Source organism: Girardinichthys multiradiatus, chromosome 10, assembly GCF_021462225.1.
Source record: "Girardinichthys multiradiatus isolate DD_20200921_A chromosome 10, DD_fGirMul_XY1, whole genome shotgun sequence".
Lineage (NCBI taxonomy): Eukaryota > Metazoa > Chordata > Actinopteri > Cyprinodontiformes > Goodeidae > Girardinichthys > Girardinichthys multiradiatus.
In genome coordinates this window covers 29,478,451-29,504,903 of record NC_061803.1, presented here as the reverse complement: position 1 = coordinate 29,504,903, position 26,453 = coordinate 29,478,451, and the positions used below count along the sequence as shown (strand labels likewise).

At 39.8% G+C, this 26,453-nt stretch overlaps 1 protein-coding gene across 1 annotated transcript in view; it reads right to left on the bottom strand.

The window, feature by feature from the left end:
- Positions 1-26,453, bottom strand: part of dnah9 (dynein, axonemal, heavy chain 9) — a 274,955-nt gene that overhangs the window by 197,994 nt on the left and 50,508 nt on the right. The window contains exons 22-33 of the mRNA XM_047377712.1: positions 26,242-26,385; positions 25,417-25,576; positions 25,026-25,181; positions 22,019-22,151; positions 21,623-21,900; positions 20,811-20,941; positions 20,581-20,707; positions 20,035-20,187; positions 19,432-19,557; positions 12,510-12,749; positions 12,141-12,301; positions 3,133-3,289 (exon numbers count right to left, since the gene is read on the bottom strand). Coding sequence (XP_047233668.1) covers positions 3,133-3,289; positions 12,141-12,301; positions 12,510-12,749; positions 19,432-19,557; positions 20,035-20,187; positions 20,581-20,707; positions 20,811-20,941; positions 21,623-21,900; positions 22,019-22,151; positions 25,026-25,181; positions 25,417-25,576; positions 26,242-26,385 — 1,966 coding nt within the window. The remainder of the gene's footprint in view (positions 1-3,132; positions 3,290-12,140; positions 12,302-12,509; positions 12,750-19,431; positions 19,558-20,034; positions 20,188-20,580; positions 20,708-20,810; positions 20,942-21,622; positions 21,901-22,018; positions 22,152-25,025; positions 25,182-25,416; positions 25,577-26,241; positions 26,386-26,453) is intronic.

Below are 26,453 nucleotides of genomic sequence, written 5' to 3'. Positions count from 1 at the left end.
ATCAAAACTATGAATTAACATATGTGGAATTATATACTGAACAAAAATGTGTGAAATAACTGAAAATATGTCTTATATTCTAGGTTCTTCAAAGTAGCCACCTTTTGCTTTGATTACTGCTATGCACACTCTTGGCATTCTGTTGATGAGCTTCAAGAGGTAGTCACCTGAAATGGTTTTCACTTCACAGGTGTGAGATCTTTGGTTCCAACCACCGTGTGTTTGTGTGGTGCAGAAGAGGTCAACGGATGGACTTTACATGCCTGGTTCCCACCGTGAAGCATGGTGGAGGAGGTGTGATGGTGTGGGGTTGCTTTGCTGGTGACACTGTTGGGGATTTATTCAAAATTGAAGGCATACTGAACCAGCATGGCTACCACAGCATCTTGCAGCGGCATGCTATTCCATCCGGTTTGCATTTAGTTGGACCATCATTTATTTTTCAACGGGACAATGACCCCAAACACACCTCCAGGCTGTGTAAGGGCTATTTGACCAAGAAGGAGAGTGATGGGGTGCTGCGCCAGATGACCTGGCATCCACAGTCACCGGACCTGAAACCAATCGAGATGGTTTGGTGTGAGCTGGACCGCAGAGTGAAGGCAAAAGGGCCAACAAGTGCTAAGCATCTCTGGGAACTCCTTCAAGACTGTTGGAAAACCATTTCAAAAAGGTTTTCTTTCTTTAAATGTAGCAGGATTGCTGAGCTGAGCAGGCAAGGCCTTTCACAGCATTCATCAGTACATTTTAAATTTCCTAAAAGATCCTGATGGGGTTGGGACAAAAAAGTTAAGTGGTATGCCCAAAACATTTCACCAGTGCTGATCCAGAAAATCAGAGGTGGTATCCATGGATTTGACCCCAATCAGGGGGCTCCCTGATGCTCACTGCAATCCAATAACCCCTGGAAAGCATTTGTGACAAATATACTTAAAGAACAAAAACACCTGCCATGTTTCCTCACATACCACAAACTAGCTCCTTTGGTAAAATAAAGTTTGATTCTGGTGATATCCTTTGTCAAGCCATCGTCAACTCAAAGAGCTCATTGTCAACTCAAAGGTTTTAAGTGTTAAACTTCTTATTAGCTGATCATAATCCTGTTAGGGTTTAATGTTGTCTTTAATCCTTTGCCCATGATGTCTTATGTCTTTTTGTCTCCAAGTTCCTTTTGTGTTGCATATCTGCATAATGTAGACACAATGAACAGTCACAACGCAATGTATTGGCTTGTGTGGCTAATAGTAATTAACTTGGTTGTTAAGTCCAACTGGTTAATTCTACTGATTTCCCACCCTCAACTAGAACCAGGTTAGGCTGGTTTTGATGTCATTACCAGTTTCAAAGTCTGATTTCAGGCATAAAAAGAATGCAGCATTAGTAACCCCCAGCACATTTCTCTGTTCATCTTCATCTGCTTCAGTTTCTACCTGGGGGGGTTGTAATATTCTTTATTTCACATACGTTTTAGTCATTGGAGTTATAGTCAAAGTGTTCTCCATGGCCTCTACCTGTTCCAAGTCTGTTCCAAGTTAAAATCTACCCAGTAAATCCCTGTGTGCTGCAAGACCTCCTTCTAGTGGGTCATATCTGAAACACTGGGACACATTACCGGACCTCCTCTAGTAGCTCCCTTCATAATAATCAGTCTTTTGGTCTGTACCAGCATTGCATATTTATGTAGAAATTGATATTTTTGCTCATTTTCTTTAAGAAACAGCTCCAGCTCAGTCACACTAGATGTAGAGCTTCAGTAAACAACAATTTTCAAATCTTGCAACAGGTTCTTTATTAGATTCATGTACTTGGACTTGACTATTCCAATACAGACTTTTATTCAGGATTGATACTGCCACCAATATGTTTCAATATATGGATCATGTGTTTAGGATGTGCAGTACTAGCTTCATGCAAATTGGACATCTTGTGGCTTTCTTTTAACAATGGCTTTCTTCTCGCCACTCTTCCATAAGGACCAGATGTGAAGAGCAAAACTGAATCACTGTGCTGTCCAGAGATTCCCGCACCTGAGTTCTGAATCTCTGCAGGTTGTGAAGAGATACTCTAGTCCTTTCAGTCGGTTCTCTGATTGAGGCTGTACTTTCCTGGTCAGTCAATTTAAGTCGATGGCCATGTTTTTCTAAGTTTGCTGCTGTGCCACACTCTTTTCATTCTCCGTTGATGGACAGAGCAATGGTATGTGCTCAAACCTTAGATATATTTTTTTATAATGTAACCCTGCTTTAGATGTGTCCAAAACCTGCCTGCTGGGTTCCTTGGGCCTAATGATGCTGTCTGTTCAGTAGTTCACGAGGTAGGAATACATTTGTGTATTTTTCTTGTACTAACGTTGTTGTTTTTGTCAGCTGAGCAAACATGGACAAATTAGTTCAAATCTACATCTGTATTAAGTTAAAATTAATGGACCATTTAGATGTTTTCGAAAATAAATGAAATATACTGTATTTATAAAACAAAGCATTGAAGGTAAAATCGTTAACTAAAATATCTACAATTAATATTTTATCTATCCTCTGACTTTAGTGTAAGAGTGAGGAAACTACCCTCCAGAAAGCAGCGGGACTTAGAAAAAGCATGCAGCTGACTGTTATCCGTGATTACAGAGTCAAGCTAACTTTGAGATGCAAACTAAACTAAACAAACAGTTTGAGGCTCTGAGGCCAACTTCTAGCGCATGTGGCCATCGTGGAGTACATTAGCACTTTTCTCCACTGACACCCTGCTGTGCAATGTATGCAAAACCCCCATCTAAGATAGGCACATATGTGTCTTCTCTAAACGCTCAATCTGTGCTGGTCGTAAAAACACATAACAAATATAATAAAAGCCAAAAAATCCTGGGCACACATGAGACTTTTTGCTGGGGTTTGTCAAAGAAATCACAATGAGGTTCAAATTAATTGGGTCCTCTTCCAAGAAGTAAGCAAACTGAGGGAAAAAAAGATGAAAGGGGTGTATTGGTGAGTTGATAGCTTTAATAACAAACACATAGCATTTCGCTGACAAAAGCCAGGAAGAAAAGCAACATGTATAATGTGTGCTACTGCGAATGTACATAGCTACAATATATGCACAGACAGGAATGCAAATCCATGGTTTGTGTTTGGTCACCTTGTAGTCCATCTGCTCGGAGCAGTTGAACACGTACACCATGACACCAAGGGCTCGTCCTAAGTCTTTGGTCGTCTCGGTCTTCCCTGTGCCTGCAGGCCCAGCTGGTGCTCCGCTCATGGTCAGGTGGAGGGACTGAGTCAAAGTGATGTAACATCTAAATTTAGAGGAGATACACACAAAACCATTACCGATTAGTAAATCATTACAAACTCACAGAAAAATTGGAAAATGCTACACTTTCTGTTAAGATTTCTTTAGAAGTATTCACACCCTGTGAACTTTTCTACATTTTGTCACATAATAACTACAAATTTTTAAATGTATGTTATTATGATTTTATGTGCTTAAACAACTTGAAGTAGAGCAATATTGCTAAATCAAAGAAAAAGATTGATAGCTTCCAAATATTCTTCAAGTAAATCCTGAAAAATGAGTCTTTTGATTTGACAGTGATTGGTGCACTCCGCAAATCTACCTTTCATGGAAGACTGGTAAGAAGAAAGCCACTGTTAGAGGAAAGCTGTTACAACCCAGCTCAGCCAGGGAAAAGGTAACATTAAATCAGAAGCAAGTGGTTTTTAAAATGAAAAGCGGTTTATTGTTATATCAGTTTCAGGTTTTGACAAAAGAGAACGAAAGGAGGGTACTAGAATTAGTACAAATGATCAGTTCAGGTTTACAAACTTAATTTCTAATAAATAAAAAAAACATCAGTTGAAACAAGAAGGGTCTCCAATAAAACAAATAAAAAGCTTTCAGTCCCTAAACAAAACTAGACAAACACAACTGAGGCTTCTGAGCCTGTCTTCAAAGAGTCACAAATACTTTAAAGGTACACAAGACAGGCCTTTAAATTAGCTCTTGGTTGCAACTTAGACCAGGTAATACCAACTAGTTAGAGCTGAGCAACTTTTTAACAAACAGACCAGAGTCAAAGTCAAACATTTTCACTAGACACCCAACAAAGAGGCAAGCTGCTCAGGTTAAATCACAGCCCCCCTCATAGACAGGTGAGCTGAGTTTAAATCAAAGGGCATCTTCTGTGATTGAAGGAGCTGGAGATGAACAGTCCAGTCAGGTTCCATGGGGATATCTATTGGGAGGAGTAGAGGCCGGTCAATCCTAAAATAGATGTGTCTTTTCTTGTGATTAGAGGTACCAAATATGAACAGTCCAGTCAGGTTTCAGAGGGATGTCCATCAGGAGGAGATAAGAGAATCCAGCCAATCCCAGATGTGTAACTGCACAGCTGGGCAAGCAAATCATCAAACTGCAACCTCGCAGTCTTATGCAAATCATATGGCCTCAGGCCATAACAAAAGCCATTAAAAGTCCAATTTACAGTTTACCACAAACCCTGTGGGGACACAGCAAATGTGCAAGAAGGTGTTCTGGTCAGATGAGGGCTGGGAAATACACTGCACATCATCCTAATCACAGCATCTCCATTTTAGAACATAGTGGTGGCAGCATCATGCTGTTAAGATGCTTTTCTTCATCAGGGACAGGGGACACTGGTCAGGGTTGAAATGAAGAGGTTTGAAGGTAAAAACAGGACAAATCAAGACGTTACGTCTGTTAGACTTGAGACTGGGACAGCAGTTCAACTGTTAGCAGAACAACATTGACGTTTTTGGTTGTAGCAAGCAAAAGCTATTGTTTGCTAAAATGTTCAAAACAAAATTTATTTAGAATAAGGAATGAATTCAGTTGACTTCATAGTACCGGTAAGTTATTTAAAATTGTGATTCAGGGTGATGGTTTAGAATGAAAAAGGCATTTAAGAGCCCAAAACTTTAAACTTTTTTTTTGTTTTCCTTTTCTTAGCTATATAACATATATGAAAAATGCCAGATATGGTTTGAGACAGAAAGTGTTGTTACACAAATGAAGTGGTTCTTTAAGAGTTCGTATTTTGTGGAAACTGGCATTCTTTAGATTACTGAATGATGAATGAAGCATCTATTGGGTCTTTATTGAGGTTTTTCTGCTATTTAATGGCATTCCTGTTTGATAGTTCTGATCCCACACTTTTATTCTGTATCTGTCCACTTCTCATTGACTGCTAATAGTTAGTTTTCAACTAATAGCTCCTTGGTAATTAACCTTTGGTACACAACTGCTTTTTTAAAGCAGTTTAAATCTTAAACTGTAAAGAAATGGAAATAAGCACTGTGCCTTTGGAATATTCACTAATAACAGTTAATTTACTATTCACTGAAAAACAAAAGAACACTGATCCATTTGAACATGACTGGACTGAGGCAAATCTGGAAAACATCCTTTATTATAAAGGCATTATTGACACTGCTATACTCCTAGCACTCTCCAAATAATTCTCTCTTTATATATATATTTTTTTTTTTTCATAAATTTGGCTAACCTTTTTCTAACTGTTTATTTTTTTATATTGATCAGAATTTTAATTTTGGGCATGGAACATCTAACAAGTTGGCAAGAACCACCTGGCTTACAGTAAGTAGCAGCTCTTCCTCCTTTGTTTAAAGAGATCTGGTTGTGGAGAAGTTTAAGATGACTCACATGTGTTGCACCTACAGATCTGCTATGCATCTCACCCTCATGGGAGAGATGTCCTACTACAGAACGTATGTCAGAGCTAAGTGGTCTAATACTCGTTGGAACTCATAGTTTACTCAGCTATAGCAGATTGAAGCCTCCAGCAGCACACAGAGACTGACTGCCAATCATCTGGGCTCTGTCTATAACTGTTTGATTGGCAAGGAGTGTTGTGTTATGCCTTACACATTTCTCCATCTGCACAGTCATAGCAACTCTCAGATGAGTCTCCTTGGTAATAAGTGGGTGTGTTCAGCCAAGCAGCAGCAGCTTCTTTCTATACCGGAAGGCTGACGGCTGATATTTAAAATATACGGAACGTTTGTTTAACTAATTGGCTGTGCCCCTGCCATGCTGTTAATGTCACTAGCATGTACCATGATCGGAACACATCACACAATTGCCTAGGATGGCATCGGGATGCAGCTAGAATTTTCCCCCATTCTACTACAACTCCACAAATACGGCCATTATGACCCTCCCCCCACACTCCCCTCAGAACCCAGATATGCTTCCACAACAATGGTAAACTATACCTTCAGAAGTTGTGTGCAGATTCAACACAGTCAAGGAGTCTCTTGCTCTATCACATGGACAATGACAGATACAGTAGCCTCCATTAAAAGATACCCAGCCCACAGTGGGACTAACAGCAGGACTTTGGATTCTTCTTTCGTGTTTGATCTTTTGTTTGTTTTATTACCTCTTCCACGTAACAGAGCCTAGGAACAAAATTCTCTGCATAGCTAAGCTACCTCACCGTCATTACATTTAACTTTGTGTTATACTGCTGCTAGCTTGCAGCAGCACTGAATAGATCATAAATTAAAAAGCAAAAAATTGAAAAAGAAAGCTCTTTGAAAGCTACTTTTATTGTTCATGATAAAGAAAATACATGTTGCTGCCCACTGCTGAGTCATTAGATGAGGGTTAATCACAACTGTAGCCTGAAAGGTCTTATAACTTTGTCCTAGGCCTCACTCTATTTGTACGAGTATTAGGGGTATGTTAGATAAAACAGAAGACTTTGTGGCTACAGAGGAGTACATTCCTGCTAAAAAACTCAGAATTACTACAATGATTCCACATATTTACAAGAAAGACATGGAAATTATCTGTTGTCAGAGAGATAATTTTGATTAAAAGCATACATCTATGACATTAAAGCTAGGATATTCTCTGACATTGTAAAGTCAAAAACTTGTAAGAAAACAAATTCTCAGAAAAAACCTCAGAAGGTATCTGACATTATAAAGTTAGACATTTGCAACAAAAATGCTACAGTGCCTCCACAATTGAAGTGATCAATTTATGAGATGCACATTGGGATATTTACAGTGTAAGTGGTGGTCAAGGCTCTTTTCCTGTATCACAACCACATCTCCTGGGTGCAGACTCGATGCAGCCGTGTTGCAGCTCTTTCTTAGGAGTGTATTCTGAATCCCATTTGTGGCGTTCATGGCACGTCTATAACCAGGAGATGTTGTTCTAATACAGGACCAAAGTCTGGATGTAACACTTACACATTCAGAACTGTATCTCATAAATTTACCACTTCAATCTCAGAGGACGTCTGGCATTTTTTCTCACAAAAGACTAACTTTTATAATCTCAGTAAATGTCTAAGTATGACTTTGATCATTTTTCTCTTACAACTTTATGAATATTTGACACCAGAGAGTATTCCAGATTTTTCGTGTAAATATTTGAGATTAATCTAGAAAGTTTTTTTGGCAGAAATTTACATATATATATATATATATATATATATATATATATATATATATATATATATATATATATATATATATATATATATATATATATATACCATATATACCATATATATATATATGGTACACATATGTTTTAGACTTACTGAATTCTAATCTCTCTGATGAAGGAACGAAGAAGATATGAAGTGAGCAGTGTCAGTTCCAGAGCTGACACAGCCTTATAATCAGTTTTGACAATGGGTTAGTCAAAACCCATTGACTAACCCAATGGTGTCATGAGTCAACATAATCACCTTTATATGATAACAAAACCTGCTCCTGTGATTGTATTATCCATGACTGATAAAAACCACTAAGCATTTCTCCTGCCGAATCTGTCAGAACTGAAAGAGAACAGTGTGTTTATTTGGTGTCAGTAAAAAGCAGCAGTGAGGTGATGGAGACAATAGGACCTTTATTGATCAGGCCAATAAACACAATGCTTTCCCTTTAATATCAATAGAGCCACGCTTTTACTAACCTCATGTTAATGGATGATGTATTGTGTAGGGAAATACTGGAAAGCATAACAAGAGACAGAAGCTCAGAGAAGACAAATGATCCCATCTGTATACAGTGTATCATCCAGATACCAGTGCCAAGAGGCTTTATGGGTGTCCATTGAAATCTGTCCAAAAAGCTCACAATGAGTTGTCAGGAAGGCTGGAAGTGAATGTGCTGCACAGAGTAAGTGAAGCTAGATTAGGTATGTGACAGTGAAACTTAACCGGGCTGTGACAAGGTGACTTGTTTTATTACAGTGCCTTTAAACGTAACAGTGTTATATCAGTATACTGGATGGATTCATTCTTTTTTCATTCCTCTTTGTCACTGTGTGGGAATAAGCTGAAAATGGAAACATTTCAGACATTTTGAAAAATGGCACTGATCTGGAGATGCTTCAGCAAGTATTGAGTGAATGCTAATGTAATGCTAATAGCATTGCACGCTTTCACTGAAATTCCTTTCCCCTAATTATTCTCCTGCAGAAATTAAACATGTACTGGTTACAGCCAGCGTGTTTAAACTGGGAAATACTGTGGAGCCCTGAGATAATTTCAGTTCATTAATGTGAATTAATCTAAAAAATGTTTGAACCATAGGCATAGACTGGAGCACTTAGGGAAATCCAATGCTTGCACAGAGAAAACATACAAATTCCAAACAGAGGTACCCTGCATAAAGAAGGTAGGTTTTGAATTTTCTAAAATATTTTGAGACTTTTCTCAGATCCTAAAAGCTTCTTTCAGAAATCTATATAGCTAAAATTAGTCCAAAAAATTTAAAACTATTACAATTTAGGTTTACAAATCATGCAAAACATAAATCTTAACAGTCAATCAGTTCACTGATTTCAAATTGAGTTAGGTGCATGAAATGATATTGTTCTCATTAACTCTGCTGTGAAGAAAGTAACATTACAATATCATTCACCAAACCCTACTTTATCTGTTTTCTCAAAGCATGGATTAAAGGATTTGACACCTAGCTTCCTTGTTCCTGGTACAATCTTGCAATAAAACTCAGTAGCAAACTGTGAGGCACAGTGAGGGCATGCACCATATGGTGAAGTCCTGCTACACGGCTGCTAAAGCGATCATCAAAGCCCATTGTTTCTGCTTTGTTCAGGCTTCAAAGGGACCACTGGTCAGCCAGGAAACAAATTCAAACGCTGCAGTTTGCCAAAAGAGTCTAGGAGACAGGTATTCATCTCTCTGTAGTTTATTGGACATCCTGCAGAAACGTGCGTGTGAACAAACAAGCTGTTGGCTGCATGCCCACTCTTAGTTGTTCTGAATGGTTTGGTGCATACAAATTTAGGTTCAACCAAAGATGCTTGTAGACTAATCATTGTTGTTTTCAGATTTAAAACTTTCATCTGTTACACCTTGAATTTGAGCATGCTATTTCTAATAACTGTACAGTTTTTTGTCTAATATGGGAAATTTGTCCTTACTGTTCAGTCTCCTATTTCTTGTTTATATATATATATATATATTTTTACCTTTGTGTGAATTTGCAAGCTTTGATTTGCTTGTCACTTTCTTGCTGGTACACCTAAATTTTCACACTGAGGAACATTCGAAGATATTTCTATTCTATTCTAATACTTGATTTCATCAAACAATACATTTTTGAAAGTAAACTTCAGCTTCCGTAAAAACGTTTGCATAGCAAAAACACTTTTTAACATACCTGTTAGCAACACATGTTGTTTCATCAGTAGCTAATAAAGAGTCATTTTCCACAGATTCAAACAAAACATTTTTTAAATTGTTGTAATACCTTTCGGTGATTTAGTGTGGTGAATACTCAGATATTTACTGTATAACGCCTGTGCATTACACCAACATGCCCAGAGAAAAATGAAAATAAAGCTACAAAAAGAAGAAGGAAAGATGCAAGTCTATCAGAGCAATAGCAGCCACCTTCTGGGTCTAAAAAGCAGAACCGGCACCAGATGCAAATGCAACAGAAGAAGAAAAAACACAGGGACAAGTCTCATTGTGCAAACATTATTGCTGGGTTAGTGACTTATTTAAAACACATTAATTACTGTAAAAGTCTGCATATGACTATAGATCTGTTAAAGTTTCATTGTTTTCACATGATTCAAAATTCTTCCATGTATAAATGGAGCAAGAAAATGTAGGTATTGTAGCCAGCCATCAGTTTGCTATTCATAACATGATTCATTTTATTGTTTTAATTAGCCTTTTTAATGTCTGCCCATTCATATTTAAAAGATATTTTACATCATTATACTTCATGGGGAACATAGAGGTCAAACAACTAGAGGTTCTTAGATGATCTGGGGTACAAACAGAAGTTAAAGGTGGTTGCTGCTACTAAATTATTGTATAATTTACCAATCTCTTAAAGAGTTGTTCAATGTCTCCAGACATTCAAGGAAATTATAGACCCTCTTTACTCAATGGTCTTGAACCTGAAAAGTGTCTAACATACAGAATTTCTTATTGTGAATAAAGCTTTACAAAATATTTTTTGCATGTTAACTCATTAGTATTTTTACTGTTTGTAAAAGACTATTATATTGAAATAGTTTTTTTTATATATATATATATAAATTCTGTGGTGGCATTTTTGTTTTACAAAGTGCTAAAGAAATAAAATAATATTGACATTTTCTTAGAGCTGCCAGTTTCCATGCCTGATAGAAACATTGGCCGCATACTTAAATGTCTGATAGACAAGGGTTTGTGGCACAAGATCTCTTGATATTAAAAAATAATACTTGACTTAATCTGGTGAAGTAACTCCCCTTTTCCACTGGCTCTATTTAGCCCAGCTCCACTTCACTTGGCCTACTTTGCAAGGGTTTCATCACTGTTTTTTCAGTATCAGTACCTGCTTTTTTCATCCCTGCTCCTGAACAGATACGACCAGGGCTGAGTAGGGACTAGATATGATGTGAACAGATGTCTGTTTACTGATTGGCAATGGGAAGAGGCAAAATGTGAAGGTTTTCGCTGATGTAGTGCAGGGAAAAGTTATTAAAACTCAAGACTACAATAATATTAAGGACCACAATGGCTGGAGCGGGTCAAACCAAAATATAATTTTACTATTTAAAAATGGAGGAGCTAAAATCAAGACAGTGAATAAAAAATGGCAACGTTAAATTTGATAACCTTAATATTTATAACAATAATATTTACCATGTTATCACTTTAATGACCTCCAAATTCACTTATAATAATTTTCACAGAAGCAAAATTAATCACATGTTGGTTTTTACAGCACTCAATTTTACCATGTTCAGTGTTTCACACCTTCAATTCATTCAAGTTAATCTTTGTTACTTTGACCCTTCATACCACTTCCCCTGCCACACCTCACTCACGTCAAAACCCCTGTGCCTTAATTTATAAGTTCTGGCTGGGCTGTGTTCCAGATAATCATCCCAGTGGATCATTTTATACAGGAAAAAAACATATATAACACATTATTGCATCTAAAATAATGAAAGCATTAATTCTATTTTGTTTATTTATGTTTTTACTTTTTACTTAACTTTTTTACTATTTATTGATTTATTTTTCTAATGGTTGCACTCAAATTACTTTAAAATGACAATGTTCCACAATAACGTTAATAGTGGCACAGTGTACTACACTGATGGCTGGAGGTGGGGCTTCAAGCCATAGCCACAAAAGCTTCTGTGCCGAGTTGAGCAAAATATAGTGGAGTGTAGTGGAGCTGCACGACCTAGAAAGAACCAGTGGAAAAGTGGCACAAGTGTATTCTGCTGAGTTAGTTAATGCAGACTGGTCAACAATCTTTAGTTCAAAAGTTAAAACACTAACACTGATCAAAGAAGTGCATAATTACACTGATAAAGAGAGGTCAAACTGAATTTCCATATTTTTCACAAAACTTTGGAAACTATAAGTAGAAAAATATGTTGCTTTTTTTTCAAAACCAAATTACTCTACTCTTCAGGATATCAGAGGGTTTGTAAATGAACCACCTGATCTGACAAAGCAATCAGAACAAATGCAGCCTGATGATAAAAAGCTTTTGAAACCTATCTTTAATTATAAATCTACCACTTTTCTCATTATAAACTGCAGTAATGGTGTAAGATTACACAACACCATCATGATTTGCTAAGGATGGGGGTCTTTATACCTGTCTGTTAAAGGAGTGATGACCAGCCGTGGCGTGTTGCCCAGATATTCATACGAGTAGAGAAACTGGGCATCGCAGATGTTGGCAAAGCAGTGCCTGTCCCCCTCGTCCCAACGATGTCTCAGTTGAGAGAGCCAAACAAAGGCCTGAGAATTCTCCACCTTCAAAGAGGAGACAAGAAGAAAAAGTTTCCTGAGGCTGCCAAGACTTTAGATGAGCCCAAAATAATCTGTGCATTTCCACCCTCTAATTATGCTAATGGCTTGTCTGAATATCTTGAATACATTACTTACTAGTAATAGCCTCTCAAAATGTATAGCAGCATAGAGCATGTGTGCTTGCCAGATTTATATCCCGGTCTGCTCTCACCTTCTGACTGATCATCTTGGCCACCACATCTCTGGCGTGGACGTCAATGGTGCAGATGGTCATAACTTTCTGCCTGTCACCTGGTGTGAGCTGGCCAATCAGCATGGAGATAAGGGTGTTGAGCTGAGCTACCTGCTTCCTATAGTACTCCTTCATGAAATTGTCATAGCCTTCCTCAATACGGGCAAAAGCAATGTTGACATCAGACGTCCACCAAATCTGAGTGCAGGTCAGTGCAACCTGAATGGAGATTTAAAGACATTGGAGGAATCAAGGAGGAAAGGCTATAAGCAGTCAGGTTTATGTAAATATTCATTAATGCATTAAGGTTAATACTACCACGAAGTTTGCTGGTCATGATTTTTTTGTTACATTCCATCTAAATGTGAAAGGCGAGAACAAGCTCAGACATACTGTATTCCCATATTTTATGTGAAAGAGGCTTTAGAATTTTAGTAAAAGCCAAAAGCTGGAAAGCAATGTTTGCTCTGAGATGTACACTCCTGTTTTATTTGCAATTAATGCAGGGAATCAGTTTTGTGGTACTCTGGCTGTTAACTAAGTAATAACAAACCTAATGTTTATTGGTGCTGAAGTCTCATGTTTTTGTTGTGATCAGAAATTATGGGGTGTTACTGTTTCTCAAAAATTATATAAATATACAACAGGCATGAGTAGATGTTTTAGGAAAACATACGTTTGACAAAATACATCCCTGAGTGAACCCATACATTTTGTCCATCCTCTTTTTAAAATGTGTTAACCTTATTAAGATTGGATGGATATTGTCTCAAACAGCAGTTTTCAGGTTTTGTCACAGATTCTCAATTGGTTTTAAGTTTGGACTTTGACTAACACATGAATGTGCTTTGATCTAAACCATCGCATTGTAGTGCTGCCTGTATTTAGGGTTGCTGTCCTGCTAGAAGGTGAACCTCCGCCCTATTCTCAAATCTCTTGCAGCTTCTAATATATTTTCTCCAAGATTGCCCAGTATTTAGCTCCATTCATCTTCTCATTAACTCATCAACTCAACTATTCTTAATTAGTTTAATTATCTTTATAAGAGCAGGAGTTTTCGAAGTTTGCTGCTCTGGATTATGTAGGTGTCTGTTACTACAATGCCAGGACGGAAAGAAATCAGAAATAACATAGCAGAGCCATCTATTGCTGCCCATTATTTCAGACAGCATTAGAAAGGCATTTCAGCCTACTGGAGCTTCATAACTCTTCAGAGAGGTTAACCACAAGCAGAAACTATTTAGGCAGCTGTCAAATATTCCCAGGATTTAATGCCCCCACAAATTCAATTCAACATAAGATCATGCAACATAAAAAACTCGACAGATCCATATCAGATTCTTTTAACTGTGTCCTGTCTGGCAGAGCAGCACTCAGAATTGTTCTCTGAGTTCCGAAAAGAAGCCCAACAGATTTACTTTTACTAGTGGAGCACTACGGCTAAAGCTTCAATGCTCTGCTTGATGTTTATAAAATAAACTTTACTGAAATGAAAAAGGAAAAGAAAAAGGAAAAGGAAAAAAATGAGAAGCACGAAAGAGAGAGATGTGGGGCAAAAAAGAAAAGGGGATAGAAGGAGAAAAGAATGGAGGAGAGAAAGAAGGATGAAGAGATGACAAGATAACACACTGCTCGCCTCTACAGCTGCAGAAACATATATAATAAAATAAATGTTACCAAAAGTTCACAGGAATAATGAATGCAAGATATGTTTAGTGGTAACTGCAACTCAGTATAGAAAAGATGTGTATCTGTAACACCTGAATCTAAACATCTGTGGGTTTGCACGCTTGTGGTACAAGGTTTCTCCATAAAAATATGCAATAACGATTGTGAGGAGCCACAAACCTGCCCCCCTGGACCATAGACAGACATGGAGGAGATCCAAGCCACAGACATCCAAAGGCCCTCCAGAGCATAGGAACCCCAGGAGAACCACTGCCGGGACTACCGCAACCTCCCCAGAGAAGAGCAGGTAAGAGTCCCAGGGGAAGCACCCCGCAGCCACAGTGCAGAAGCCCCAGGGAGCTGCAGTAACGAGCCCACAAGACCCGCCAATAGTTGTCTACACCAGAGCAGATCCAGCCATGGATCCAGAGACCCGAGACCCCAGGACACATCACTCCCCAAGCAGATGCCCAACAGAGCCCAGGGGTCCAGGCCCCGGCAAACAGCCACTGGGAGTGAGCCGGAAGACATCAAAGCACCCAGCCCCAGACACTGAGACCCACAAGTACACCAGCGGGCAGACACACCAGCAGGGAATGTGGGGGGAAGGAAATAGGCCCCTCATTTGATGGGGGCTTAAACTGAAGCCCAAGACCTAACCATATAAAAACACTCACACCCACACACCCAACGCAAAGACACACAGCAATGGACGTTGTACACTCACTCACAGTCCCCATACATACTCTATGCTCCCAGGTCCAGCTGCCAATACCCCATAGGGGCAACCAGCCCCCTGACCCAGGAGGGGGTCCCCTTCCCTCCGGGGTGGAGGCAGGCAGACCGCCCCAGCAGCAGCCCAGACTAATGCTGACACCACCCGAACCCGAAGAACCCCAGCCTGGACCCCGCCCCTGACCCCTGTCCCCAACGACCCCCATCCCCATCCAGAGAGGGGGCCACGTACAAAAGAGGGGTCTATCTGGTCCAAACGAGCCCACCAACCAGAGCCGCCACAGGATGAAACAGTCCCAACCCTGCAATGAATTCTGATCTCCACCCCATGAGCCCCTCACCCCCCATGAACCCCAACATGAATTTCCCCACAGGGCCACCCCCAACCAGAAAAGAGAAATTGAACACATGCCCCTGAACCCAAATGCCATGAAGCCCCTTCCCACAGGGGCATACCCCCACAGATGGGCTCCATCCCCAAAAAGCAGATGAAGATACACCCACACAGGGCAAGCTCCACACACAGCCCTGCTCCAATCACCCCCGCCGTATTCTGCTCCCCACCACACAGTGCACCACAACACCAGGGCAAGGGCCCCCCCACCAGCCTCCCAAAATTAAAGCCCCACCCTGCAAAAGGGCATCCCCATGAAAAGAAGACCCACAGCCCAAGAACACATGCCCGACACACCATACCCTGGCCAGAAGTAGCCCCAAGAGAAAACCCACACCGAAGCTCACAAAAGGCAGAGAGCCTACAGAGCCAAAACCATAACCCACCAAGAAGCCGAGACCAGTCTATCCCGAGATCAACCCCGGCCAGCCTGCCCGCCCGCTCAAACAATGCAGACCCCTATGACCCCTTCCCCAGACAGAACTGGACCTGGCTTCAGGAACCAGAACCAAGACAAGGAACCAGAATCCGAACTCGAACCACCCAGAGCCAAATGATGCATATCCCCACCCAAGGCCAACCACCCACCTCCACCCCTGAACAAAACCTCCACCCACCCCAACATTCGGACAACTCCCAGAACACATAAGCCATCAGAGACCCAAGTTGACTTCACCCCATCCCCTCCCACAGGCCCTTGGCCCCGCCAGCAGAATCCCCTCCTTTAAGGAGAAAGCACCTGCAATAAGATGGTACCTACCCACCAGTTTAGAAGGCCCCAAGCACACCACTGCACCGAAGGACCCTGGGCAGTTGCCAGAGCATGCACCGGCCCAAAACCCTGGGGACAAATCCGCCAGGACCCAAGGCCCCAGGCCCAGCCAGGACCCCAGCCCATAGGCGACATGCCTCAGGAACCCAGAGCCCACTCCAGACCCACCCAGGAGCAGCACAGCCACAAGGCCAGTAACCTATGTCCTCTGGCACAGGTCCCCCAAAAGCGTTGCATGCACCCACCAGATGTCGCCCCCAAGAGCCACCAAAGCCCCACCCCAGTGGGGGCCAGAGCCCCACCGACAGGCCCCCCAGCGACCCAGCCCAGGGACACCCCAAATGCCCCAAACCCAGACACCACTCCGTATCCACAACATATTACATATCAGACACTTTGACAAGTCTTCACATATCAGGCACCAGCACCTCTGAACAAGTGGACAGAACCATACTACATGGATGTAATTGTCAGGTAAATCATATCAGATTCTACAGGCCTCAGTTAATTTGTTGAATGTCAAAGGTTATGACAGATCAGACTGTTGGCTCTCTGATGTGTAAATCTTTAAAAGAGTCAGTCAGTCAGTCATTTTCTACCGCTTATTCCATAGTGGGTCGCGGGGGAGCTGGTGCCTATCTCCAGCAGTCTATGGGCGAGAGGCGGAGTACACCCTGGACAGTTCGCCAGTCCATCGCAGGGCACGGCCTTTTTTTCCCCCATGACTGTTTGTCAGGTAAAAACATTAATCAGTTCATCCAATGTTATACTCCTTATGGTTCCTGCACAAAAAATTCTAAGAATAGTGTCAAAGTTTTGTGTGAACTTTTGAAGACAAGAATCTCAGCAAAGGATTCCCCAAGAAGAGACAGTGTTCCTAACTTTGTTGACTAAGCAGTTTTCCCTCTCCCTGTCTGAGGAAGACGCCATAGAAACTGCAGCTCCAGTCCGACCAGACGCTCATCCCAGCCCGGCACGCTGCCCACATGTTCTAGTCTGAGCTGTTTTGCTTTGTATGTGGTCCTGAAAAACTAGAAGGCCATTGAGCATGGAGCTACATATTTGATTTGGTTGATGACTGATAAAGTTTCAATTTATTCCTGCAAGACATTAATGTTTGTATTTATGATATTTAAAAGTACATGTGGAAATTAAAGGGTTGCTTAATAAGCTACACATAAAAACATGGCCTCATTCCAAATTCCTCAAAGCCAACCTTGGTTCTTAAATAAACATATTCAGACTGAACTGTGATATCAATGCAACTTTTTATTGGTCATTTGTTTTAGGGCTTGCTGTTCGAGAACGACAGTGTGCAAATCCTTTATCTATTGTTCTATAATTCCACACCTCACCAAGCAGATATTCATTAAATGATAACTGACAGAAACTGGGAGCTGTTTGGCTATTAATTCTTGATAAGTAGATGGTGTCTTGACTTGGGACTTAAACTACTAACCTTTTAATGATTATCTTTGACATCTATAGCTAACCAAACAGATTGTTGCATAGCAATGCCCCACACACCACTTATTTGTTTCAATTAAATACTGACAATAATTGCTGGGGCATCTAACAGCCAATCAAAACAGTGATTAAAGGTCACAGATAATTTATCCTAATGCATAATACATTATTACCAGCACTTTAATGAAATAGGTGTTACATTTTGTTACAGGTATCACAGTGACCCAGTTCTGGTTAGTGGTTCACAAGTAAGGTTCACACATATATTGTAAGAAATCTACTCACCCAAGACAGAGAACAGCAGGAAGATCAACTAATTGTAAGCCAATCATTATAAAACCACGTGACATCTGGATTTTTAATTCAAATACAGGTATTGGGCTGTTTACAAGACTGCTTGTTGTCCAGCAACATTTCGCATTGACTGGCATTTGCAGGACTACTGGTTCAATGGTATCTTAGGCTGTCAAAGATGCCTGCATATGGAGAGGTGCCTTTCCTGGAGACACGGACTGATGATGTCTGGCAATTTTAGTGCCACTAATAACCATAACATCCATTTGGGGCAGCTCTTAGGAAGATGAATCCTGTCAATGGTGGAAGACACACACCCATGTTAATCCAGGCATCATGATGTGGTGCATGACCGCAGGAAAGCACTGGTAATGAATTGGGTAACCCCAACCAGCAACATACTGTGTCCATGTGTCTAAACCCTGTCTTATGTTGAGGTTAACCCAGTTCCCTTATCTTTGCCTACTTCAAACATGGAAAATCCGTTTATACGTCCGTAATCAGCTGGAGGTGATTTGCAGGTTCTCAAAGGCCAGTTCCAACACCTGTGGATCAAATTGTTACAAGGCGGGATGCAAAGCTTTTAGACCATGTTCTGCACCAAATCACTGATTGTATACAGGCCCGAGGTAATGTTACAGCCATGGACATGGAACCATCACTATGCCCATACTATCAAATCTAGTAATCCATTTATTCTAATATTGCTGAATTCACATGGTGTTGCCAACAACTGCCTTTTTTACATCACATAACTGTTGTCAGTGTTAGGGTTGTACGATATTAGAAAAAAATAGCATTGTAAAATAATTTGTAATACAACTTCTTCTGGTACCAATACACTTTGTCCTCACTTTTTTCTTTCTTTATCATCATCAGAATGTCCAAACCTCTCTTTTTTACCTTTGAGATCTTGGTCACTAAGATCAAGATCTTTGGGCAAAAAAGAAACACTGAAAGTCGAGACATTGTGTTTTAATCTATTCATTAATTCATTCATTCATCTTCTTTGCCACTTATTCCATAGTGGGTCACGGGGGAGCTGGTGCCTATCTCCAGCAGCCTACAGGCGAGAGGCAGGGTACACCCTGGACAAGTCGCCAATCCATCGCAGGGCAACACAGAGACTAACAAACAACCATGCATACACTCATTCACGCCTAAGGGCAATGTAGAGAGACCAATTTACCTAATAGTCTTGTTTTTGGACTTTGGATGTTTTGTTTTAATCTAATGTACCTGAAATGTTGCCTACCAAATGCTTCATCCAAGCAATTGCAAACCAATGTAATTAGCAGCTCTAGTCAGTATTATCTATGAGTGAAACAAAGATAAATTCCATAGAGGTGATTAAATGTTCAGTTATTGATGTGTAGAGTGAAAGTCTCAACTCAAATCCCCAAATACTGTACTTGCTACAATCACAATCTTCCGGCGGGTACGATGAAACTGGTCAGAGTTGATAAGAAGATGGATGGAACTAAATACAAGGGAATCCTGGAAGAAAACCTGATAGAGGCCTCAAAAGACCTGAAACTGGGGTGGAAGTTCATCTTCTGGAGTCTGTTTACCTGAGCTGGATAGTCAAACAACCATTGCTCTCTGGGTTTGTCCTCATAAGCAGTCACTGCCTCAGTCATTTCATGGCGAACAGTGGAGCGCATGGTGTCCAGCACCCGGTTCAACCATATCTCTACCTGAAATAGAGCAGAAAAACAAACCGGTGCACAAATTCAAACATAAAAAAACACCAGCATGCTTGTTACATGAACACAAAGGGGCTCTATTTTCAGTGGACCCTAATGAGGTCATTTACAAGCATTCAAGTGGAAGCAGAGTCAGGCAGATACCACAGAATGTAATGGAAAATTAATAGACTTATGAGTTATGATATGCAAACCCAGGGGCAAAGACAGAATCAGTTTCATTTTTCTGCTTTATTATGTGCCGCGATGTCAGTCTCTAATATCTGTATATTTCCTCTGTTCTCTTCATCAGAGGAAATGACAGGTAAGTGAACTTTCCCGTCTTTTGCATTTATCCTCGGCAGCTTGTGTGACGCAATCAGTAGCATAATGAAGACAAACAATAAATGTCTTCAGCATTTAGATAAATATAGAAGTTATGATACTAATAATTAGTAGCATGAATAAAAGATTGTAGGTCTATTTTACCTGTCCAGAGCAGTCGCAGGCCCGAATAAAAGGCACATACTCGTCTTCTTTGCTGTGCATGCCCAAGGCTGCCTTAGAAGGATTTCCCTCTTCATCTGCTTCAAAGTGCATCTTAGCCATGTTGTCAAACAGCTTAGATAGATGCTTCTGGACCTGAGCAAACACACGGACACAATGAACTCCTGCCTGATTTACACCCAACTCATACTCTGTTTATTTTCTTTGCAGCCTCATGTATAAATGCATCGGTTCAGTGAAGGTAACAGAAGGGCACAGCTTGTATTTGGCTCCATGCCTGCTTAGTTTTTCTAAGAGAAAACTACAGCCACATTCTTAACCACTTTTTTTCTGTGAAGTGAAAATACATAACATAATGTCCAGATGTAGATTGTGGAAGCAATCTGCACACCTGTAATCAACATTGCCCCTGTGTGGATACTAAAAGTATTACAAAAAACAGCAGGAGTTAAAAGTGCCAAAGAGTGTTTTTAAAATGAAACTGCATGAAGACATGAGCACAGTTTTTGGTATTTTCAAACAGGCAACCTGGTGGGGGTTTGTCCCATTAGACAGGATGTCCAACAAGTCAGCTGAAGAAATGAAGTAGAATCTTGGAAAGGCCAGACGCTTGGTGTCTAGGTACTCTGCTAGAGCTTTTTCACACAGAGACAGCCTGAAAAAAATATAGAAAGTACTCAGACAGTCAATGTTTGTGTGCAAGGAGCATACATGCTGAACATGAACTCACTTTAAAGCGATCCATTTGTCTCTCTCACCTGCTCTTAATATCCTCCAATTTACCAAAGAGACCTGGCTTATTGGTGGCCTCCACCACGTTAGGTGTCTGATGCATGGAGTTTACCAGCTCTTTGAAATCATAATCAATCCCCTCAAAACACCTGGACTCCTGCAATGGATTTCACCAGAGAACAAAACAGGAGGATTTCAGGCTCAACAAAGATATAAGAATCTTAGAAGCAAGCATCTGGGCTGAAAAAGAGATGTACAGAACCCTTATTAGTGTGATGTACATTTGTATACATCTAACTTCGGACTAGGGAATAATATTTTTGCCCATTATTCTTTTTAAAATGGCTCAAGGTCAGTCAGACTAAATGGAGAGTATCTGTGAACAGGAAACTTCAGGACTTTGGCCTTTCTTAGGCCCTCCTAACAAATTAATATATTTTTGATTTAAGCTAACTCACAAAACTTATATTTAGGGTTGTTGTCCTGCTAATAGATGAACCTCCACCCCAGTCTCAAGTCTTGCACTCTCTAATGGGTTTACCCTGTATTTACCTCCATCTTTTCAGCAACTCTGAATTTCATGAGTGGGGGCGGTGTGTTCAGATGGATGAGCAGTTTCTGTCATACAGAGCATTTTACATGAAGTTCAAAAAGTTCAGCTTTGCTCTTATCTGACCAGAGCACCTTCCTCCACATATCTGCTGTGTCCCCTTTTATTTCAACAATGGTCTCCTTCTTTCCACTTTTTCCATTTTTAAATGATTGATTGAACAGTGCTCTGTGAGATGGCATATTACATAACTCTGTTTTAAACTTGTAGAGATGTACAGTATCTCACCTCAGGCAGCTGAGAACGGATATCCTCAGAGCCAATGAAGATGCTCTCCAGGTGGGTCCATGTCCGCTGCACCTCAAACCAGATGGAGATGACCAAGTCTGCTACAGAAAGCTTGCTCTGCCATGAAGACACTTCATCCAGAAAGTGTGCTATGTACTTCGATGACATGACGTTCTGAAGCTGAACCTGGTTATCTTCCAGAGTTTCAATTAGCTCCTCATCCATGCGGAGCAGAGGCACCTGGGTCCTGTGGTGGAGCTCATACTGGAAATGCATACCTGGACAATGTGGAAATCACTCTAGGTATGAGATATTGAAAAGGCACAATGATACTACAACTGCTGGTGTGAACAGCTTGGCTAAATATGACTAAACTAAAGTGGCTGCTACTTCTACCTGTCCATGTGGAGTTGAGCTCAGACAGGACCTTCTCCATCCCCATTTCTTTAACAGCCTTGTCCACAATTTCTCTGACTTTCTCTTCAAAATAGTGCAGGTTAAGCTGCAGCAAGTCAGCCAATGTCGTTTCCTGCTCAGAGCACAGACAGTTCTATCAGTGTTCTACCAACATTTACAGCACCTTGTAAAAATCATAACACACCTTTAATTCTCATGCATTTTGTGACATTTCAACAAAAAAACTTTGTATGTTAGTTTTGTATGTTAGTTTCATGACATAGACCAACACAAAGTACTGCATGATTGTAAAGTTGAAGATATATACATTGTTTTAAGTGTTTTTAAAACACAAAATCTAAAAAGTGTGGGTGCATTTGTGTTGAAATTCTATGACTTAATGCTTCCGCATCAATGCTAAAAAGAAGCTTCCCTGTAGCATGGTGCAGCCAAGTTTCATTGTGTTTAGGGTGATGTGACGCTCGGAATGCTGTTTTATAACCTAACCCTGCTTTCATCTTCTCAGCAACTTTATCCCTGATCTGTCTGGTGTGGTTTTTGGTCTTGATGATGTTAGCATCATCAAGACCCTAACAAATCTATGAGACCTTCATTGACCAACTGGATGTATTCCGATGTTAAATTTCAAACAGGTGGATTATATTTTCTAGAAAAAAAAAAACAGTGAAGGGAATTGGTTGCTTGGATTTTATTTAGGTATGCATGGTGATGCAATTGTTAGTACTTTTCCCTTGTAGCAAGAAGGTTATGGGTTTGAATCCCTGCCTGAGGTCTTCAAGCATGACGTTTGCATGTTCTCCCCATGCTTGAGAGGGTTCTTTATGGGTACCCCTGCTTGCACCCACAGTTTAAAAACACACACCTTACGTTTATTAGTGTCTCCTTATTGCCCTTAGGTAAGAGTGTGTGTGCATAAACAGGTAAAGACAATGAATGGATGCAAATGCACTACTTTGTGTAGTATATTTCATCCAATCTCAATGAAATGCATTAAGGTTTGTGGTTGAAACATGACTAAAAAGTTAAATACATGTGAATACTTTTGTAAAACATTCCAAGTTTTATTATAATGTAAAGGAAAAAAAATGGGCATGGGAAATTATATATGTATATATATGTACATGCAAATTAATAGTATATATATTAGTAGTGAATATGAAACTTTTCTGCTTTTCTCCAGTTGTAACTGTGTTGGCAGCAGCTGTCAGGCTCTGTGGGTTAAACTGCTCTGGAAACAAAACAACTATACAAATTCATTACAGCATTCATGAACTTCAGGTTTTTTGTTAATTTCATATTTTTCCATTATTTGCTTCTGTGGCAGATCTTTATTTTCCTTGTTCTCTGGTGTCAGGGGAAATAATGCAACTCTCATGTGTAGTCAGTTGTCCTGGACAAAAATTATGTGTACATTTATCCTTTTGGGAAAATAATTTGGTTATATTAACATAAATGCAGATAAGTGAGCTGTGGTAGCAGAGGCTGACAACCAGCTGATACCGTGGAACTGGAACAGCTTGAGGTTCAAAGACTGTCAGGCCACACAGAGAAACAATTAATATCTGAAGATGATTAGCTTGAAGTGTTCAGAGTTCTTTCTGAACTCAGTGATAACACTACTCTGCAGCTTGCTCTCATTATGCTAGACAACTGCTGACTTCACATTGGAAAATGCTGGCTTAAGCACAACAGCAAAAACCTAAAGACTCCTTTTTTGATTTACATTAAGCAGAGCTGTGTTCATCTTTATAAAAAACAACATCAAATAAAAAACAGCATAAAGTATAAATACATGTTACACAAATGTCAGTCCACAGCTTCCTATTTGCTGATTCTCTCACATGAAAAATAAATCTCAGTCCCTTTGGTATCACAGTAATCAAGATAACAGCTTCTTACCAAACGTCTGTTTTACAAAGATTATATTTAGAAATATTTAGATTTTAGATGATGTCATATTTTAGTTGTTAAGATATGAAAATAATCCTACAGTTCAAACCAGATACAGTTACGGTACATACAGTATACATTAAATCAGGCTAAACTACTCACGTCTAAGGTAAGTTATCAACATTATTTTTATTTACTAAATACCAGAAGGTATCATTTCCAGATACCTGAAGGTGCCACGTTCACCTATTCAGAAAATGATACACAAGTACAAACATCACGGGGATGTCCAGGCATCATACTGTTCAGGAAGGAAATGTGTTCTGTGTTGTTGGTGTGAGTAGGAACACAACAAAAAAAGCCAAAAATGTTGTTAAAAAGCTGGCTAAAGAGGAATTCCTCATCCACAGTGAAACAAGTTCTGTGTCAAGATTGGCTGAGAGGCCACTAAAAAAGAAGTCATAACTCATTATTCTACATAAAAAGCTAGATACAATTTGCAAATGCATCCAGGGAAAAATACCTTAATTTTAAGAGAAATGTCCCATGGTCTGATGGAATTAAAATGTAACAATTTGGCAATAATGGCATTCAGACATTGGAGGGAATACTTGACCAGTTTACGTCAGCTGTCGGCTTAGTACGGCACCCCATAGTCCTTGGTGGCACTAATACTTAAACTGATAAAAAAAAAACTAAATTAAAACTAAGCATTATTAAAATTATAACAACTAATAAAAACTACTACACCCACCCTAAAAACTTACTAAAATTAACTGAATAAGAGAAAGAGAAGTCACAACAAAATAAAAGTAAACTATAAAAAAATTCATAACGTTGCAATCGTGATCTGGGTCCCATAAAAAATTGTGGGCAGGGCTAAACATTTGCTGGAGTAAGGTGGCCTACAGACCTGGTTCAGATACACCAGTCCTGTCAGGAGGAATAGACAAAAATCCCAGCAAACTATTGTGCATAGAAAGATACGGAAAACTGCCTAAATTATATTCTATAAAATATCAAATATGGGTGACAGAATGTAAACTTCTAACCGGAACTGTGCGTCCTTTTATAAATGTTTAAATAAATTCCAGACCTGGTCCATTGTGAAGCAAACTCCGGTAGCAGCCATTAGCTGATGCCAGTGCCGGGTTCGTATTGCAGGGCTTTGGAGCTCAGCTACTGCCCTGAGGGAGGTTAGGATGTTCTTTACCATACTGTCCAGACCTGTGAAGGCCTCCCATGCTCTTACCTACAAGACACAAAGAAAGTGATCAGTACAAGAGCTTGTGACACAGACAATGGAGATTTAAGCAGCAGGTTTAATACCACAGCCTTTTGTGTTGCTAAAAATCTCCACTTGTAAAAGTGTTTTAAAAAAACAATTGTTGTCATGAAAACTCCATGTACTTGTGGATGAGTGGTACAAACACTGCAGGTTTGTGTATATCCATGTTTGTGTGGACAAGCTTGGATCAGCTTCTTACTTCTTTATCCAGGCCTCGTATGTCTTTAGAGAAGCGCTTGCATTCCAGTTCCATATTCTCCACATTGATCTCCCTCCAGGGTGTCATTCTCCAAGCTGCTATGCTGGATTCCACCACTGTAATCATATCCCATAGCTCTTTCAGCAGGCCCACCTCATACCTTTGGGAAGATGCAAACAAGGTGAACAAATACAATAAGAAACTATTGTCTCTGCAATGAGCAGTGCCGGTGTCGGGGTGAAGTGGGTGGGGTTGATGCTGAGTTGTCTATTTGTCAGCGAAGGCACCTTCCTTTTGCTTTAACCAACTGTTAGTCCACTTTAGTTCGTGTAATTTTAAAAGTCTGCAATATATACTTTTGAATTCATTTTAACAGTATGAAATTTGTCATTGTTACCCAGTGTTTAGGAAATAGTTTATATACAGATTTTCATTTTTAGTGTATGCATATTGAATCATTTTGTAATGTTTTTCATTTTGTAAAAAGAAAAAAAAATCATTTTATATTAAAGAATAAAACTATTGAAAAAAACTGTAGCTGTAAACTTTAAATGCTCATTCATAGTAAGCCTAAATATAAATTTGTAAAAACAAAACAAATGACAAATGGTCTATAACAGGTTTTTTCGTAGTTCCTATAATATAATATTAGTACAAAATTCTATAATTTTTCAAAGAACGTCAATGGTTTTGTTGTCCCAAACAAATATTTTTAATAACCCCATGTGGCCACCTTGTGAAAACATGTTTGGGGCACCACTGGCAGTGAGCGGTTGCTAGTTAAAAATCTGGAGGTATTTTCTTCATTTCATGTTCCTTATTTACCTGCATTGTCGGAGCTGTTTGTACTCTGAGATAGTGACCTCAAACAGGCTCGCCGACTCCATCAGGGAGGCCATTGTCTTCTCATGTCCCTGGATCTTCTGGTGAAACTCATTCAACATCTGGTATGGCCTCTGGCTGTCAAACCTGAGGAAATATATCAGCACACATATGCACCCATCAAAACCCACACATCAGGACAGATTCAACATTAA